The sequence below is a fragment of the Platalea leucorodia genome, assembly GCF_965183815.1.
Source record: "Platalea leucorodia genome assembly, chromosome: Z".
NCBI classification, from domain to species: domain Eukaryota; kingdom Metazoa; phylum Chordata; class Aves; order Pelecaniformes; family Threskiornithidae; genus Platalea; species Platalea leucorodia.
In genome coordinates this window covers 565,126-584,226 of record NC_138858.1, presented here as the reverse complement: position 1 = coordinate 584,226, position 19,101 = coordinate 565,126, and the positions used below count along the sequence as shown (strand labels likewise).

The following is a 19,101-nucleotide window of genomic DNA, read 5'->3' as shown; positions in this document are numbered from 1 at the left end:
ACTGCTGCGCGGTGAATGCTCTGCGAATTTTGGTCGATGTTTCCTTCCTGAGGAGCAGAAGCACCTGCTTCATAAATACGGATGACCTTGGAAAAGATGTATCTGGGGGTTTATTGTACTAAGGATTCATTATGCAACAAAAGCTTGTGGTGGGTGTTTTGTGGGGTTTTTGTGTGTGGTTTTGTTTGTTTTGTTTTTCTTTCTTAAATGGAAGGCTTATTTTAATGTTTATTAAGAATTTGAGTCAGTTCTGACTTTTTCTAGACAAACATATTCTAATGCCAGGAAGAGATTTTCAGATTATTAATTATTGGCAAGGAGTAGATTTAAGATGTTCACACATCAAAATGTGGAACAGTTAAGGGTAGTGTGGAATGAATGCTTTCATCCTTTCCCTTTGTAACTGAATACAGTACGTGCATGCTGGTAATGATTTTGTTATCTAACAAATGCAGGATTATTTAGAAACTTAACAAGATAAATTGTTGAGTATTTTTTCCACAAGAATGGAAAAGTAGTGTTTGCTAAATGTTTAAAATACTGTGCATTTTTCACCTGTATTTAATTTTTAAAAATGGAATTGGGTGACTCAGGATGAAATGGCAGATTATAATATGAATTACTTTTGATAGTCTTCTCTCATTTTCTGCAAGCCTTTTGGGAGGATTAATGTTGAATCCTATAAGGTGGTCTTAGTGCCCTTGCTCTGCTAACAGAGCTCTAATTCTGCAGTTGTTTCGGACAAGTGAGGCTTTTCTTTCTGGGGACGTGCAAACCTGTATAGTTCAGCTGGAGCTGCTGAATTAGTGGCACTTAAAAATTAGATCGTTTACGTAGTTGTTGCAATCTGAGCCTGAATCTAAGTAATAAGTGTCTTAAAAGCTTTACTGTTTTATTTATAGACTTCCAAACACAAGAAGTGTATATTAGTTATATTCTAGTCACTAAGAGTTTATGTAACTGCAGTGTAAAGAATTGGCTAATTATATTTATGACTGTTGGAAACTCTGTCATGTCACTGGAGAAATTTGTTGAAGAATGATCACGGTGTTGCATGGTTGGCTTGCTGAAACATGCAGTGCAGAGGAGCCAAATGTAATCAAAAGTCTTTGGAAACTGGGGAGTGGCATCAAAACTGGAAGAAGAAGGGGGGAAAAAAGAAGGAGAGAAAAAAAAAAAGTGTTAATGTGCTGGATTATGGAATAAGTTTCAGGATGATTACTCAGACTATTCAATGATTTTTTTTTTTTTTGTCCGATTTATTCATTTCTAAAAAAACTTAGCCAATTCCTTGACCACACTTAGAAGTATTCATTTTTTTAGGTGTTTTAACTGTTTTGTATAGAATATAATCTAAATCAATGAGCCACGTACAATGTGATTTGAAACTTTACATTTGGAACAAGAAAGTTTAAACAATGGTGGTGCTGGCGGTAGCGACCAAGTATGAAGTTGTTTGGATGTGTGTTTTTAAAAACTGACGCTGGGATCAGTGAGTGCTAATATTTTTGCTTGAGTATAATCATAGGGCCATAGGAAAATTCAGTCTGGAAGGGACCTTAGGAGGTCTCTAGTCCAGCCTGGTTCTCAACGCAGGGTCGGCTGTGTGGTCACACCAGGTTGCAGCAATCCTGGATGCTTACAAAGTGTGAGTGATCACCTGTAACCTGTCCACATGCGATCCCCCCAAATTCTCATCTCTTTTTCAGTCTCTCTCTTGTGCACCCATGCAGCCCCTGTTGCTGGCAGTGTGGATTAGAAGCAGCCCTCAGCCCTTTGGAGCATGTGGATTTGGGGATCTGAATCACCTCTTGTGGAGATGTAGCTTCTGGAGCTTTACGTGCACCCGGGCTGTCCCCTATAATCTGCTCGTGGCGTGCGCACGCACACAGAGCCAGGACGGTCAGTCGGCTGTCTGGTACCCGTGGTGCCCGGTGGGGAGGATGCCCTGCCCAGCCCAGACAGAGGTGGCGATGCCAGTGGGGCAGCTTCTGGCAGTGTCAAACCAGGTTTTGGCTGCTGCTTTCTTCCCTCCTTTCTGTCTGCACTGTTTTTTTTAAAAAAAAAAAAAAAAATCATGCTTCCATTACACTTGTTTTCAAGTTGACTTCTCTTTTTTCCAAAAGTCTTTTCATAATCCACTGGTTATTATTTAATCCAGCTCATAGTCATCTGGCTCCCTAGCATTACCAGGGTTTGGTTGAATAGTACCCCCAGAGCTGCTTTGTTCTGTGACCTTGGGTTTGGAGGATCCCAGCTTTTGGGGAGGAAGGGGAGCGGAGAGGGTTATTTGTGCATGTTCATGTCTCAGATAGATGCACCATCCAGGTATACCCAGTATACCTTCCATCCAGAATTGAATGGATAAGCTGAAATCATAAAGCAAAGTAGACTATTTAATTGGGAAGAGATGTGTATACCCTGTTGGGTTTTGGTTTGACTTTGTTTTGGTTGAATCCATATATTCATTTTCAGTTTTCGGTAAACAAGCTTTGAATAATAAGCGTATTCTTTTATGGTGCTCTAGGGTGTCAAGGGCATCTACCATTCTTCCCCTTTCCACCTTCCCTGGTATTAACAGTATTTTCCACCCACAAACATTGCTTTAGTAAACCGCGTGCCCACTTCCTTCTGTGATGTGTGCGCTCGGTCGCACGTCACAGTTGTGCCTCCGTTGCCCTTCACGCTTACTGGAGCTGCAGCCAGTCTGTTCCTTGCTCGGCTGTGCCTTCCCTGACGGTCAGCACGCTGGTGCTCGTTGTAGCTTCTAGTGGGTCGCAAGCTTAAGGCTGCTATGGGTCAGTTCCGAGTCTTCGTGTAAACCTGGTCAATTATGTATGGGTATTAAGAGTCCTATGGTGAGAGTCCACGTGAGAGACAGAGTAGTCTGAATTTTGCTTGGCAGATCTGTTCTGATCGGTGCCTGGTAACAGGTACTTTCTATATAGGGTTAACCATTGCTAATGGCTTTTAAGGTGCCCTTTAAGTAAACTGCCTGAGATTAGGATTGAGGAGCTTGTTTCCACGGTACAATCTCTCCATGAGAAACGCAGGCATGCTGACTGTATGTATATATTTGGGGGCATTCTGAAGTCTTGAACTTTCATCTTAATTTCTTGTGTTTCTGTTGTTCTTTCCAGAATCCAGAAAGAACTGGTCTGGTTAGACGTGGTGGTTTGTGTTTGTTTGGTGGTGGTTTGTGTTTGTTTGGTGGTGGTTTGTGTTTGTTTGGTGGTGGTTTGTGTTTGTTTGGTTTTTGTATTTTTTAGCTAAATCAACATCAGAGAGCAGGTGTTCTTATGTTTTCACGAGGAGAGCAGTTGAATGTTTTGCTTAAATTTTAATTGCAGTTACTTTTCTAAAACAGGGGCGTGGCATTTGCAGTTACAGGCCTTTGAACATGCAGTGACTTCACTTTGTTAGAAGGCTCCTAGTCTCGGGTATGTTTTCATTATGGAGATATTTCAGTATCCTGGGTCTCCTGTGTCTCTGCCCAGAACTAAGTTTTGAATTTCATGAAGAAGTTTTGCAGGTAATGCAAGAGGATGAGCCTTCTGTTGTTGATCGCAAGTGAAGTTTAAAGGTGGCACGGCAGCAGGGTGTAAGAGGAATATCACAAAGAAACTGTAAAAACCAAACCAAACAAACGAACGAAACCCAACCTTAATTATTGTAAACTTGACCTTTTCTTTAACAACGCTTCTCATGGAAAGGTCTTTGAGCTTATGAAGTCTTTAAGTTCAAAGTGTCAGAGTATGTTCCTAGCATAAAAAAGTGACGACGTATTTCTTGTACAGTAATGCCTCTCCGGTGGCAGTTCTTTAATGGCTCCTTCTCTTCAGAAAGACTGTGCTCTTTAACACTGGCACGTGCTGGCTATGAGGTGTTCTGTTCACACACAATTTTGTAGTTTCTGGAAGTTTTGTTTAGCAGTCTTCTTGTAAGAATCAGTCAGGTGTTGTATGGGAGGGAAGTGAAATCCGTGTGGAAATGTAATTTTAGCAGTATTTTGAAGAGAGACGTGGTTAGAGAAAAGTCGCGGTAAGTATTTACCTTGATGCCATTTACCAAGTTTGTCCAGGATAAAAACTGGAAATAATGGAGAGGCTTACTCTCTGCAGATTGCTTCTGTTACCTGGAGCTGTGGGAAGTAAGTCCCGTCGTGTCCGAGTTTTCCTGTTGCCTGCGTAGCACGGGTGGGTGATGCTATGGAGATGGGAGGGCGTAGGCACCTGGCTGCAGTGCCAGCCCTGGATCCGGTGGATTTGGCATCGGCCCTGCTGGGCAGAGCCGGTTTTTGCAGAGCCACCTTGGAGCATCTGCTTTCTTCTCGGCATTTTCTTTTTCGGTGGGTTTATTAGCCGAGTCACAACCCCATTCACATGTTTGGAAATAGCTCAGTCCAGCATTGCGCCGAAACTAGTAAGTCTTCCTGAACTCTGGAGGGCTAGCTACTGCAGTAGAAAGACACCTGAGTCATCCCGTATTTTAAAAATTTTTTAAAGATCTGCTGATTTGGAAACAATTTCTTTTGCTATATTTCAACTTAATTTAGCATTAACTTCACTGAAATTAGATGTGATGGAACCCTGTCCCCACTGGAATTGGCTGAAACCTGTAAGCTATAACAAACTGTCTTGTTTTCACTAAGACCTTCCTTTGCGTTGACTAATGTAAAAACACAGCTTTCTCTGAGCAACGATGTAGCTCAAGAGGATTGACTGAAATGCTTCCTTGAGCATTTGGCTTCTGTAATATCTCTTAAACTAAGAACTAGTGTGTATGGTGCTTGAAAATAAGTTTTAGTCTGTCTTTTATCTGGGCACAGACGATACCCAGATCCATGATTTTGGAAGTATGTCTGGTTTTAGCCCTTGCCATGACTCAGTGTGATTACCGTGATACTGCATCCTAATGAAGAAAAATCAGATGATTTCCTGGAAACTTTTGCTGGGTTATCTAGAACTATATGGTGAGAGAAGCAACCTAATAGACTTCAACAATATTTGCTATTTACAGCTAATTCCAAGTGGAGAAGAAAACTGCTAGAAATTCAGTGTTCTGTTCTGTGGTATCCGATACTCACGTCCTCTTATTTTCTGATGGTGTGAACAGAAGTTGTGTGTGTGGTGATTATTCTTCAGATAACTAAATTCTTTTAGGAAACTTTGGCCTGGAAGCTACAATCTGTGAATGAGATGTTGTCTTTGCCACTGTTGCTAAATGAGTTTGGCTCTCTGATCTTTCAGTTCCTAGAGCTTCACGTGAAGTTTCACAGCTCCTTAGATCATGAGTTCAAAGCACAGAAAAAAATTACCGTCAGGTTTGTTTAGGCAGCTGCAGCTTCCAGAGTTGTGAATGAAATGCTGAATTTAGCAGGATGTAAAGCAGATAATGTGACGTAAACAACTTTTTCTGTAAGCTGTCATCAAATCACATCAGTCACAGGTTCTGGATAAGACACTGTAGTGGTAAATCTCAGGTCTTGTTTCTTCTCCTCTGTACTTGTTTCCTTATGTTCTATTTAATAGTTTTCTTTTTTTTCTTTTTAAATGGTCATTGCTATTCAAAGAGCTAAAAACAAAAAACCAAGCTGGCAGTGCGTGGCTTAAAGATGTCCTTAACAAGTGCTGTTTTCTGTTTATTTGCGATGTTTAATTTGTTGAAGGATTAAGTCAGATGGTAGACTTTAGAAAACATTAAGATGACATTGTGACTTAAAAACAAATAAATACAATTTTCTGCCCTTTCCCTTGATGCCCCTTCCTGCCTCTGCTGCCTATCCCCTCTTGCCCAGAACAGCAAACGTTAGCACATTTGCGGGCACTGAGAGGAGCCAGGGTGCTGGCTGGGCTGGAAAGTGACCCCTTCTTTCCCCGCTGCCTGTCGCGGTTAACTCGAACCCTTGCTCTGATCCGTTTCTGTGCATACCTCCATGCAGAGGGGCTCTGCCATGGCAGAAGGGGCCACACAAAGGCCGGAACAAGTGGCCAGGGTAGAGGGAGGTGCGAGGCCGCTTTACTCGGAGCAGTGTCGACTTACCTTGGTCTATAGTATCTGTCCAGCTACGTGCTCATTTTAAGTAAATGAGTGCACGTAAGTAAACAGTCTCAAATATCTGATCATTCAGATAAATTCCTGTCTCACTTTCAGGAGTGAGAACTTTGCTGGTACAGTTTAGTCTGACTCAGTCTGTCCCACTTCTAGAGCAGGCAGAGATGTCAATAGTCTGTTTAGTAAAGGCAAAATTTTCTTAGGAAAATTTGTAATAAACGTAATTATTCTCTTGTTTAAAAAAAAAAGTAAAGTATAACTAAAAAAAAAAAAAATCTGTTGCCACCTTCACAGTTCTTTGTTTTCTGTAGACAGAAGATTCATCCAGGATATTTTAAGATTAAGAAATTCTAGTATTTCTGAGGGTTCATGAAAACAGTGTTGCCCAAGTATGCATTGATAACTTAAAACCGGGAGGATGTTATTCCCACCTATTTAGCATTAAAGAGTCTTTTCTTTAAGAATCTTCCCATTTTTCAAGTGTGCATAGCTAGTAGCGTTATGTTTAGGTGCAGGTCCAACTATACCCATATGATGTTTTTGTTTCAGTTTTACATATGACTGTCAATGTCCTGTGCAGTATAAAAATAATACTTTATAGGCTTCGATTCCAGAAGTAACTAAGAGTGAGGTTTTACAATTGGCTTAAGCTAAGCTGAGTCTGTGCTTCCATTGAAGGTGAAGTCCTACCCTCCCCGTATCCCAGCTGCGCATTTGTTTTCCTCCCTATGTTCCGGGAAATTTTATATCTGAAAACGCGTACTTTGTAATTATGACTGTTATTATTTCTGTAGTGTTTTTTTCAGTCACATCAGCTGTCTGATCTGATGGACCAGCAGTGATGCAGGAATATGTGGCCAAAGGTGGAGGAGAGGATAGGCTAACTTCAGCAGCAGCATCAGACTTAGACCAGCTAAAACTAAAGGCAAAACTACATTCTTAGACATGGACTAAGTGTCTAAGCATTGAATTAAGACTGAGGGCCAGACCTGCAGAAAAGCTTGAACATGAGATCCCCAAAATAAATGCTTCTGTGGATTCAAATGTTAGCAGTCAGTCTTAGTTTCTTAATGTTGTGCAGTGTTGGGGTTAAGACTTTCATTTCACCACCCTACAAGGTCCTTAATTTTGCCTTTTATAATCCTCCTTCCATACAAATTTCTTTCTTCACGTTGCCTTATGTCAGAAAGGCTCCGTTTGATTCCTCCCCCACACTGCAATCTGCAAGCTGCAATGAATATCTGGTTCCCACCGCTTCTTGTAATAGTCTATTTTGCCAGTAAATATTAGGCAGCACAGTACATTAAGCAATTCAAAGTAGTATCAGCATTTCTTTTTAATCACAATGATGCTTTGTTTTCTTTTAAACCTTGGTACGTAATGCTGAACTTAATTGCCATTTAAGTAGATGCATTTATGTGCATCTACTGATACAATAATCAATCCAACATGATGTCTTGTTTATTCTTACTTTATTTTCACCTTACTCTGGTATTTTATTTTCCAAGTAAAGGAAGCATCTAGTTTAATGAACACTCAACTGCTGATTATTCTGTAGCAATTCTGTCACAAAATTGGTTTTTAAATTTAAAAAGCATCAGAGAAATGTATTTGAGAGTGTCTGAATCTCTGAATGAAATGGTTGGTAATCTGAATGCCTGTTGTTTATCCTTCCTTCAAGAACCCTTAGATTGGCATCCAGATGACTGTGCCGCAGTCTTGAAAAGGAAGCATTGGAGCAGTTGAGTGTCCTCGTTTTACTCTTCTGCCCCTTTCCCCTCTTCAAGCAGAGGCACTGCTCCAGTTCTACTTGCTGACATTATACCTGCATGAACTTACTCTGTTGCTGCAGGAGGTTTTTCTCCCAGTTGGGTCCTTTCAGCATAGAGTCATAGAATTGTAGAATGGTTTGGGTTGGAAGGGACCATCAAAGATCACCTAGTCAAATCCCCCTGCCGTGGGCAGGGACATCTTTCACCAGATCTGGTTGCTCAAAGCTCCATCCAACCTGGAGCATCCACAACTTCTCTGGGCAACCTGTTCCACTGTCTCACCACCGTCATCATAAAACATTTCTTCCTTATGTCCATTCTAAACCTACCCTCTTTCAGTGTAAAACTGTTGCTGCCCCTTGTCCTGTCACTACAGGCCTTGGTAAAAAGTCTCTCTCCATCTTTCTTATAAGCCCCTTTATATATTGAGAGGCTGCAAGGAGGTCTCCCTGGAGCTGGCTCTTCTCCAGGCTGAACAACCCCAACTCTCAGCCTTTCCTCATAGGAGAGGTGTTCCAGTCCTTGGATCATTTTCGTGACCATGCTAGTTTATGCCATAAAAGAAAGGTTATATTCGAGTGTATTATTTGCGAGTACTGTGGAAACCATGCTAGCATACTTAAGGTTGCTGTAGCATACAAGATTGCCTTCTTCAGATCTTATGGAGCCCTTTAACATTTAGAGCTCCCAAGAGATGCAGTATTCTTCTGCTGGTACTGGGAAGGATCTAGCAGACTGTCATCTCGTACTGGTGTCATGGAGCCTTCCTCCACATCACCCCTTACTGGTAGGTACTGTCTCCCTGCTGAAAGAAATCAGAAAGCACAGGTTTGGAGGGTAGAAACCTACAGCACAGCAATAGTGAGAAGCAGCTGGAGTTAGGGTGAAAGCAGTGACCTTCTTTAGTGGCACGTTTTATCTCTGAAAGGTATCTGACACAGAGCGCTGCATGGTCTCTGGAATCTCTCTACTTCCTTCTCCTTCTGCAAAGAGGAGGAGGGCCGGGGGGAGATCCGAGACCAGATTTGTCTATGCCGGCTGGCTCTGGCACGGTGGGCAAGACTTCCCCTAAGTGCAGATAAACTCTAATGGAAAATAGCTCTCGTGGTAGTTCTACTTACTACTCCGTAGAGCTCAAGGTAGCAGTTATAATACCCCATAGCTGCAAACTTAACGTTCACGGTGCTTCATTGACCTTGGAAATTGGATTTGAACGGAGGCTGAAGTGTTTGTGCAAACCTTTACAATAGCGTTTGATCTTCAGCGAGCTGGTCATGAGAAGGGCCTGAAAGGCTGAAGCAGGGTCAGTGTGCTGTTCAGTATGGAAGGGTAGGTGTTCAGTACGGAAGGGCAGGTGTTCAGTATGGAAGGGTATGCGGAAGGCGGGAGCATCTGCTGTATTAAGATTATCCAAGATGCAGGTGAGGGGCTGAGTGCCAGTGGCTGGAGTGGGGCTGCTGGTCACAGTCTGGGTGCCGGCTGTTGGTGGGGCAGAGTGAGTGCCTGTGTCTCTCCCAGACCTGCTGTGCGTGGCAGAGTACATGTGGCGTTCACTAGCATAGCCTAGGCGGGGGTGGGAGGCCTGGGTCCGGGCAGGGGTACTAGGTGGGGAGAGGGTCCATGACAGCATTTGCGGGGGCACCCACGAGTGTGGATTGCCTGTGGGACGAGTGTACAAGCGTCTGTTTGCAGCGAGCGCTGCAGTGGACCAGCTGGCGAGGAGGAGACCTGTGGCATGGGTAGCAGAGCTCAGGGTCTGGGCAGGGGTGTCCGTGGACAGAAAGGCCATGCTGGTATCACCGCTGATACCATGCAGCTTGGTTTTATGGGTCAATGAAATTGGAACCACTTCTTCAAGATAATTCCTGTTCCCTTTCCTGTCAACCTCCAGTGGTTAGTTACAGGGAGGCTCTTCTAAAACCCATGGCTCAGCTTTTTTCTTGACTCGTTTTACATGGACTGCCACGTGCATGCTAGTGAGCAGAAGGTGTATGCAAGCAAGTGGTTCTTGTCCATAGCAATGGGACAAAGCTGCAAGTTAAATTATGTTTAATGCTATCGTCAGTATTTAACTGAGCATATTCAAACACATTTTAAATGTTTCAGTAGCTTGTTCCAGTTACTAGGTTTCACTGAAAACACTTTCACTAAAAGTGTTTAGAACTGCTATTGTTGTCCAATTAAATGACAGATTTATACTGAAATTATATTTGTCTGTAAAACTATATTCCTGTTAAATATGACGTCTTCTTTTGCAGTGACCCGTATGTGAAACTTTCCTTGTATGTAGCAGATGAGAACAGAGAACTTGCTCTTGTGCAGACAAAAACTATTAAAAAGGTATGTATGTACTCTTTTTTTATTCCATGGCTTTGGAAATATTAAGAATACTGGAACACAATTCTATAACATAATACAACACTTATTTAAATTGTTGCATACGTGTATAGCAACTGAATAATCTATTTTTTTTTCCAAACCAAAATAAGAAAAGAAGTGCGTGCATCTTCAGTGTGCATGATCTGTTGACAGAAAAACAAAAGAGAAAAGAAATGCTAATATGTTGCATATTATTCTCTAAACCTTGGCTTATCAAATCTCATTTTATCTTTCACTGTTTCTTTTGTCAAAGCCATTTTCATTTTAATGAAAGACATTAATTATAATTTATTTGACTTTTAGCAAAAATTATCATTCTTTAATGTTCCCTTTCAAAATTTCCATTTTCAATATATTTTCCTAATATGAGAATTTAAAACAGCCAAATGATGGAAGGTATGCTGTAATAAAAGCCTGGAAATGCACTGAAAATGTTTTCATTTTTAATGAGAACCAAAATTAAATTTTCTTTGGTTTGCTAATTGCATTCCACACACGCAAAAATTCTAAGAGGGGATATTTGTCACGAGGGCCCTAAGAAAGGGGTTTTTTTAGTTTTTTAGATTTGCTGGTAGTGATGGCATAGCAGAAAAAGGTCATAACCTGTGTGAAAAGTAAAAAAAAAAATGAGTTGTCATTTTTATGAAGATATTTAGAATCAATAATGATTCAGTTGAAATCATTATTGCAAAACAGTATAGTGAGGAAAATGTTGTTATTGAAAACACAAAATCGAATGATGCTGTTCTAAAATCAGAACATCAGATGTCATGAGAAAACCGATGTGAAAACCTGGAAGCATGGAAGATTCGAGCAGAACTTTTCACAGGACCCAGGGCATGTTTGGTGTTGGAAAGCAAAAGTAATTTTTAAAAGATTTCCTGGTTAACCACTGCTGCTTGTTTCACAATAGCATTTTTATGTTCATTGACTCCTTTTAAATAAGTTCTTTATAGCCCATCTAGCTTAGTTTTATGTAAAGTTTTTAGACATTAAAACTTGTGAGAAAAATGTTAACTTTTTCAAAAAGGAGTACCTAGTTTGTTGCCATAGTAACAACATGGACTGTGGCATTTTTTGTTTCCTTAAATAGGTGCCAGATTTATCGCTAATTCCATACAAGTACGTGGGAGGTTTTCTTATGATACGCGTATCTTGTTTTCCTAGAGAGTGTGCTGCTTGTCTTGCCATTTCCTGGGACGTAGTTGCATGGAATTAAGTCCTCTTCTTGAAATCATGTGAATGGAAAATGCTTAGGCTCGATAGGTCATTTTCAGGCTATTATAAAACACCTGGCTATTAGAATTCTGGTATAATCTTAACTAACGTGCTCTTGCTGAAGTGCAAGATTGCCTTTGATTGTCATATTATGAACGGCAATGTTCATGAGAAACTATTAAATCAGTACACCTGTGTCTGTGTGCTGATAAATCTTTCTTAGAGTATAAAGGGTAGATGAAAAGAATAAAATGAGTGTAGGTGAAGGTTTATTTTCTTATTTAAAAAATAATTTGGGCCACTGTAGTAATTTTGGATCAATAGTGATATGGGCTCAGACTTTCCCAGCTACTAGATGGGCAACTCATTTCATCTGAGAGAACTCGGTGGAGGCCGGAGACACGTGAACAGTTGCACCCTACAAACAGTCTATGCATTCGCTTTCGTGGGCTTGTTTGCAAAATGTATGCTTCAGGATTCCTGAAAAATAATGGCTTACCTAAAAATAACTGTCTAGACGAGTCCGGTTCTTGTAGTGCTTGTTTATTGTCTTAAAATAGTATGGTAGCTTCTGTTAACCGCAAATGCCTGAGGATGGGAGGGAGATTTTCATCCTTCCCCTTTCACTTCAGTGAAATGGAAGAATTTCAGCGTGCGGTAGCATGAGCCTGGATGGCCTAGGTGTTGGAAGGGACCTCTGGAGATCCCAGCTGTTCGTGACTCTGTGACTGGAACTCGGGACAGCTGCGATAGCAGAGAGGATGTGAAGCAGGTGGTGAGGGTGCAAGGATCCTTTGGCTTTCGAGAGAAATCCTGGGTAGCAAGTCTGTGAAATGGGGGCAGAGGAGGTAGGAAGTGTGGCATGGATATAGCACTTCATTTTTTTTCCCCCCTTGCTTCTTAGGCAATAATGGTGATCGCATCCATTTTATTCAATTTCTGATTTTTTTAAAAAATTAATTAATTATTTTTTAAAATTATTTTTTAAAATTCTTATTAGAATGACATTGTCCTTATTTGAAAGAATGTTGCTGGTATGAAAGCATGATTACTAAAGACACGGCATATTTGGCTCCTACACATTTGAAACGTACTGGCTATAGTGCAGAAAGTTAGGAGAGGTTGAAATCAGAGCGTTCAATCGGAAAGAAGGTTGTAGCATTATTGCTGATCTGAAGCAATACTTACCAGCATCCATGTGAAAGGAGAATAAGAAAGCTTCTGAGAAGACCACCATAAATAAAAAAAATGTAGCAAAGGTGTGAAAATATTGTATCGATTGTATCAAGGAAGAGAGAAGCTCATGGCTTTAGTGCTGCCCTAGGCAGGAAGAGAAAAAGGACAGTGTCTGCACAACAACCCGGCCGTAGACAGAGGACTGAGGATGAGATGGTGATGCTCATCTTTAGCGGTGGACTTGGCAGTGGTAGGCTTATGGTTGGACTTGATGATCTTAAAGGTCTTTTCCAGCCTAAACGATTCTGTGATTGTATGATGTGTTCCTGGGATTGCATCTGTCTTTTTTCACTGTTTCTTGTAACTGTCACTTCAAGCCTGGACTTTCTCAGTCACTTCCATAATAGTACTATTAACTCATCTATTGGAAAGTTCTAGTTAGTCGTTTCTGGTTTGAATTGTTAAATTTCATCTCAAGACTTCTGCCCTCAAAACAGTATTCTTCCTCTGCAATTTGCAATCTCTGTTTATTTCGTAAATACCAAACGCCATTAGTATATCTTGATTTTGAGTTAGGCATTAACAAGAAAATATTGAGCAAACTCAGTCTCAGGAGTGATTCTGAAAGACACTGCCAATTATCTCCTTCAGCTCTGTAACGTTTCCTTTAATATGACGGCGTCTAGCCCTTCACTAGTTTCTTACTTGTCTACTCATTTTTGTCTTCCTCCATTTAATGGGTAACTTTCTGTCTGGCACTGTCTTGCAGGACGTGCCTTCGAGAAGGCAGAAGAGCCTGCCGTTTCCCCTTCTTATCCTCCTTTTACATGCCCTGTGCAGTTGTCTGATACGTATCCTACTGTGCAGCTGGACCTAGCCTTATGAAGTGTGCTTGGTTACAGCCAAAGGGATTAAAAGCAGTGTTGCCTTACTCTGAAAAAATAAAGTTATCAGAAGAAGTTCAGATTCATCTGGCATGATCTAGCTATGTTGAATTTTTGAGGCTTTTTTTTTTACCTCCCTCCACACATTTAATTATTCCAACTGTAAAATTTGATTAATGCCTTGTGTTGCCTTTTGGAGCTGTGTTTTGAATGGCCTGCTAGAAATGCTCTCTTCTGTCTGCGGTAGAAAAGGCTGCATTTGCTGTTTGCCATCTTATGATCTTGTAAGATGCTTTAGTATGATTTTTAAATTCCTGCTACTAGGCTTGTGATTTCATGTGTCAATTTGACTGCGCTGAGCTCTGAAGACTTCACTTCTACATCACTTGTGACTGCTTCTACCTTCGTACTGATCCCTCGTAGTTATTCTGCCTTTCCCATATGTAACGCTAAACATAATTTTCCCTATCTAAACAGGCTTAGTCTCCCCATTGAGCTTCATTGCTTAGTAGCATCATTTCTTTCCATGTTCTCATTTTATTTATCTGGTTGAAAAACCTTCTTTGTGTTTGTTCTAATATCCTGTGGAAGATCTAACTCAGCTTGACTCTTGGCAGTTCTTTATCTCTACTATACTTGCCCTTTTTAGGATATAGCTCATTTTGCTGATGAGTCTGTTGTTTCCCTGCTAATATCCTTTATGAAGTTATTCATGCCTTTATTTCTGGAGCCTTTCTTTACAAGTAAGTGGTTTTCTGCTTTGCTGGGATTCTAGTGGTGACTTACAAAGGTGGAAGAAATTTCTGCCGGTTACCAGGGCATTTACCAAACATTGTGCTGCCTAATACGTCAAATATTTCCTGAAATTTGTATTTGTGGTTAAGCAGCATTCAAAATTAATGGATTATTGATGGACAGTAGTGCCCTCAAATTTATTACGAGACCGTGCTTCATTTGTTGAATTACATGGAACCTCTCTTGCCAATAACAGCCGCATTTGATGAAGACAAGTACTTTAAAAGTATCTTTTTTTTTTTTCTTATTACGTAATTTTTTTTGCTGAATACATTTGTGCTCCTTAAGGCAAACAAGTTGAAAGTTTCTTTCTGCCCCCAACCCGTATCCCTGCCCTTCACCTACACTCATTTTATTCTGTTCATCTACCCTTTACAATGGTCTTCTCTTTCATGAAACGTTTTCCTGCTCTCTCATAAGATTGTTCAGGATAAACAGGTAAAAGTTTTCTGAGAGTGCAACTGTTAACCACCTGCATAGCTGTTTATGTAGGTTTAGAGTTTGATCTTTTTTTTATACTATTATTTTCTCCTCCTTTTTTCCCCTAAATTTTCTAGACCAGCGTTTTCAAATTTCAGTATTCCATTTCATTGATGATCAGTTACATATATGTTGGGTTGAGATTCAGCCCCAATTTAAAGGGGAAAGGAGGATGTACAGTTGTCAGCGTGATGTGATCGTGCCAGTGCATGGTGAGCTACAATATGACTCCTGTATTTCCATTTTGTAGAGAAATGCAGTGTAGTGTGCCCCTGTGTCCTGGACATGATAAATCTATTGTATATATATCAAGGAGTTGAGATAAACAGCCAAGATTCTCCTTCTCTGCTATAACAAAATTTTGGTGGGTGTAGAGCCAATTTTTACTGTCAGCTCTTTGGTAAATCTCTGCTATGTGAGAGAATGAGGGAATCATTTGGCATGAAAACAAAAACCGTTGGACATACCATACTTGCTTTTTAAACTTATCCAAATTTGAATTGCCCAAAATATTAATGTTTGTGGTTCTAATATCTTTTTTTAATCAATTTGATTATTTTATGCTTGAGCTCCCTTCAGATTACAATCTATATGCATATCTTATTCTGTACATTTTATTCAGGTTATTGAGACAAAATTAAAATCCTCCATAGGCTTGGGGGAGGTTAGGAAGAGTGTCATACCTGTTCAGAGGAAATAACCTTTCCTTTTGTTCCTTTTTTCTGTTTAATTTACAGTCTAAATCTGTCCTTATTTTTGTAGCCCTAAAGTTGTCCTTGTGTTTAAAAAAAATACATTTTTTTTTATATGGGTTTAAATGAATCTTGAGAATGAAACGTCCTCAGGTTCTATTTCTACAGGTTCTCAGCGATCTGCATGTTACTCATGGAATCCTATTCATACTTAACATCTATTTTAGGGTCCTCTGACTCAAATATCCTCCCATGTTTGGTTTACTCAGTAGAGAATTTCTATAATAATTCGATGGCAATTTTTTTTCATTTTTTTTATTTTTTTTTCTCCCCCCCTTTTCCCCCCCTAGAAATTTGTCACTTGCATGCACGTTTTGATGATTGCAAAATGGCAAACCTAAAGAAATTTTAGTACGTAAATATGTTTTTCTTTTACAGACACTGAATCCAAAATGGAATGAAGAATTTTATTTTAGAGTAAGTTTCCCTTTACTTGCAATCATTATTATAACACGTACAATTAATCGCATGGCATTTTGTAACGTTGGATGAAGCTTATTTTTTATGTTGTTTATACGTTTACATTAAAAATGTTTGTCCAGATGCTATTGCTCTTCTGTCTCCGTAGTGATGCAATGATCAGCAGAAATTGGCATAAGATGAATTCAAAATGGACTGTTTCACAATCTGAGATTTTATTTAGAGTAACTTTTGAGTTAATTCATCTGAAAAATAAAAAAATGTTTTTATTTGAAAAAGTATTTTTAGCCGAGCATGTTTGCTGTGGTTTTAAAATGTTAATGCAGTGGCAAATAGTCAGAGGCACTTCTAAGAGCTGTATGAAATTTATCATGGCAAAAAATAATGAAATAGAAATGTAGAGAAGGAAGATGGAAAAAGTAATTTCTCTTGGCCTTCATGTTACTTGCCAAAAAGGTCAAAATATGTTGGGGGTGGTTTTTTGTAGTTTCATTTTAATCTTTCTAGATCTTGCTTAAAAGGAAAACCAAGTTACAGCTAAAACTGAGTGATTTTTATCAGAAAAAAAAAATTAAATACTTGAAAGTGGTAAAGGAGGGGTTAAAATAGTGATTATCAAGAGCAACATAATATAAATGAGAAGGGCAATAACAACTTTGTTATTTAGTTGCTGAAAATATGTTTCCAAAGAAGAATGACTTAATTTTAGTGCAGCTGTAGCTTTCAAAAAAGACGGTTAGGTAGAATTTCAGTGGTTTTTAAAATTTAATCTTAAACAGCTGCTTGAGAAAAGATGTCATTGTAGATTGTTAAAAACGGGTATCATATGGAACGTTGTTTATAGAGTCTTAGCAAGTGACTGTCTTGCTAATAGGATTTTTTAGATAGATAGATAGTTCCCACCAATATAATTGTTAATACACAGGTTTTTGAGGTTTAAGTGGAATTTTTATTTTTAAACATGTACCAAACAGCTTTTCTAGGTTTTGCAGCTGGGTAATACATATCTAAGATCATCTTTAGCTAATGAAATATTTTGATATTTATGATGTACTCAGAGGGGAAAATAAGGACTTACACTTTTGTAGGTTATGCAGAGGCCATAGGAACTGTCTTGACACTAAATTATGACCAGACCTAAGGTTTTCTATTTTCATCGCAGTGGTTTTTGATGTTTGCACACCTCTCATTATAGAGGTGGCTCTGCCGTGGGATAACTTAAGCTACCTGCCTGTAAAAATGCAGAGGAATTTTAACCATCATGACCATGGCCCAGGAAAGGGAAGCGAAAGAAAGTTTTTGACTGCTTATCTGTCTGAAGACATTTCAGGCTCCCCCAGATTTGATCCCGACTGCATACGTGATTCAGAAATGGGTGACCTCACCTCCGTAAGCCCATCTTTATGAATATTGGTCTCATAAACATGCCGAGTTGCAAGACAGACTGTAAGGAACAAATTCATGTGTTCTGAAGTGAAATATATTTACTCAGGACTAAGCAAGCTTGTTATGTATATTTGTGCTTATAATTTTAACTGATATTATTCAAGGTAGCCTTTTTAATCATTTACTTTTCCCAGGAAAAGAGACTACACAAAACTGCTACAATTTGTGTTGCTTAAGCTACAGATACAGTTCATAGAAGCTCTGTTAAAATATCTTGAAAATCCTAAACAATAATGTCGATATATAAAGTAATGCATACCCCTTTGTGTGTCACAATTCTCTGATTTTCTTAAAACTAGGAAGTCCACCGCCACCCCCGCAGAACCATAGGTCCATTGCAAATATTATTTCTAAATTTTCTTAATTAAACAAGTTGGACATAGTAACCTGGCTTACAAAGATTTTCTGAAAAAATATATCAAGTGGATCAAATACTATAGAACTTTTTTCTTGTTTAATAGTGGCTGTTTTGTCTTCCTGCCAGAGTTCTTTGGTTTTTTCCTTTTAAATGTTGGCAGTCTTTCTGCTTAAATTTACTTCAATGTAAATAATTTTCTGGAGGTATATTTGTTGTTTTCAAGTGTTGGAGAGACTTCTGTTGGGTTTTCCACAGGCATGTGTGATAAATGGGCTAGAAACGGTGAGCGATAGACAGTCCTAAATATAGATTATTATGAAATTCTGAAAGAAATGCAGTAACACTCTTGCTCCCTGCGTCTCAGTTGAGCATTGCAGCTGCACAGCAGAAAAATCTGGGAGCCCTGATAGTCTGTCCAGCCTGGGACCTGTTCCCAAAACACAGAGCTTGTCACTTTGGCCAGGCCACCCTTCCTGAGACCACCTTGGCTTTGCTGGTGTGCTCGGGGCAGCCAGAGAGCCCCCGGCAGCCCTTCCTGGCTGCGGCGCGCGCCGGGGGTGACAGCAGAGAGAAGCAGCAGCCGTGGTTTGCCCAGGGATGTCCTCTCCAAATTGCAGCTCGAGGGTATGCAGCGGCCCTGCCGTTCCTCCTCGGAGCTTTCTGTAGTAAGAGAAATGCAGTAACTGTCTGGCATTGAACACAGTAGATGAGAGCTGTTAACGTTAAGGGCTAGGCTATTTCTAGTTGCAGTAGGGTTTAGAAACAAAGTGTTCTAGTGCTCCAGTTTAAGTAAAACTGAAGATTTACATAAAACCTGTTAGTCCTGTTCTGTTTGCCTTGGTTTAATCACTGTATGAACTAGTACCTATATATTGCTATCATCAAGGTAGTGAACCTAAAGTGACATTATTTGACTTTTCTCATAGGTAAACCCAACCAATCATCGTCTCCTGTTCGAAGTGTTTGATGAAAACAGATTGGTGAGTGCTTGTCTTGATTGCATTGTACTAGTCACAAGGCTCCGTGTAATGCGGGTGATGAAAATACAGCATATCTTAAAGGTGTATTTTTGTCTGTTGTTTGAGTCAGTGTGCTAAGAAATGCAGACAGAAGCATAAAAAGCATCTGGTTTTGGGACTAGTAGTCAGAGCATTAAACACAGAAGTAGTACCCTGCTGGGTCAAACCAAAATGGTTCTCCTTAACCCAGTATTCTGACAGTGAAAACCTCATCACATTCTTTCTTGGGCTTCTCCAGTGCAAACTGGTAAAGTGCCAACCTTTTTAGTCACTTACAAAGCAGCTGCCTCATCCTCTGATCATTTTAGTGTCTCTTTCCTGTACCGTTTAATACTTCTGCATCCTTTT

At 39.8% G+C, this 19,101-nt stretch overlaps 1 protein-coding gene across 3 annotated transcripts in view; it reads left to right on the top strand.

Moving 5' to 3' along the window:
• The window catches only part of LOC309602376 (E3 ubiquitin-protein ligase NEDD4-like), a gene marked incomplete at its 5' end in the record, with an annotated part of 193,670 nt that overhangs the window by 74,295 nt on the left and 100,274 nt on the right, over nt 1-19,101 (top strand). For 2 of the 3 annotated variants that reach the window (XM_082335897.1, XM_082335896.1), the window contains 3 exons: nt 10,085-10,166; nt 15,889-15,927; nt 18,661-18,714. In XM_082335897.1, coding sequence (XP_082192023.1) covers nt 10,085-10,166; nt 15,889-15,927; nt 18,661-18,714 — 175 coding nt within the window. Of the gene's footprint in view, nt 1-10,084; nt 10,167-15,888; nt 15,928-18,660; nt 18,715-19,101 lie in introns of those variants that run through there. The other variant, XM_082335898.1, reaches the window with a different exon arrangement.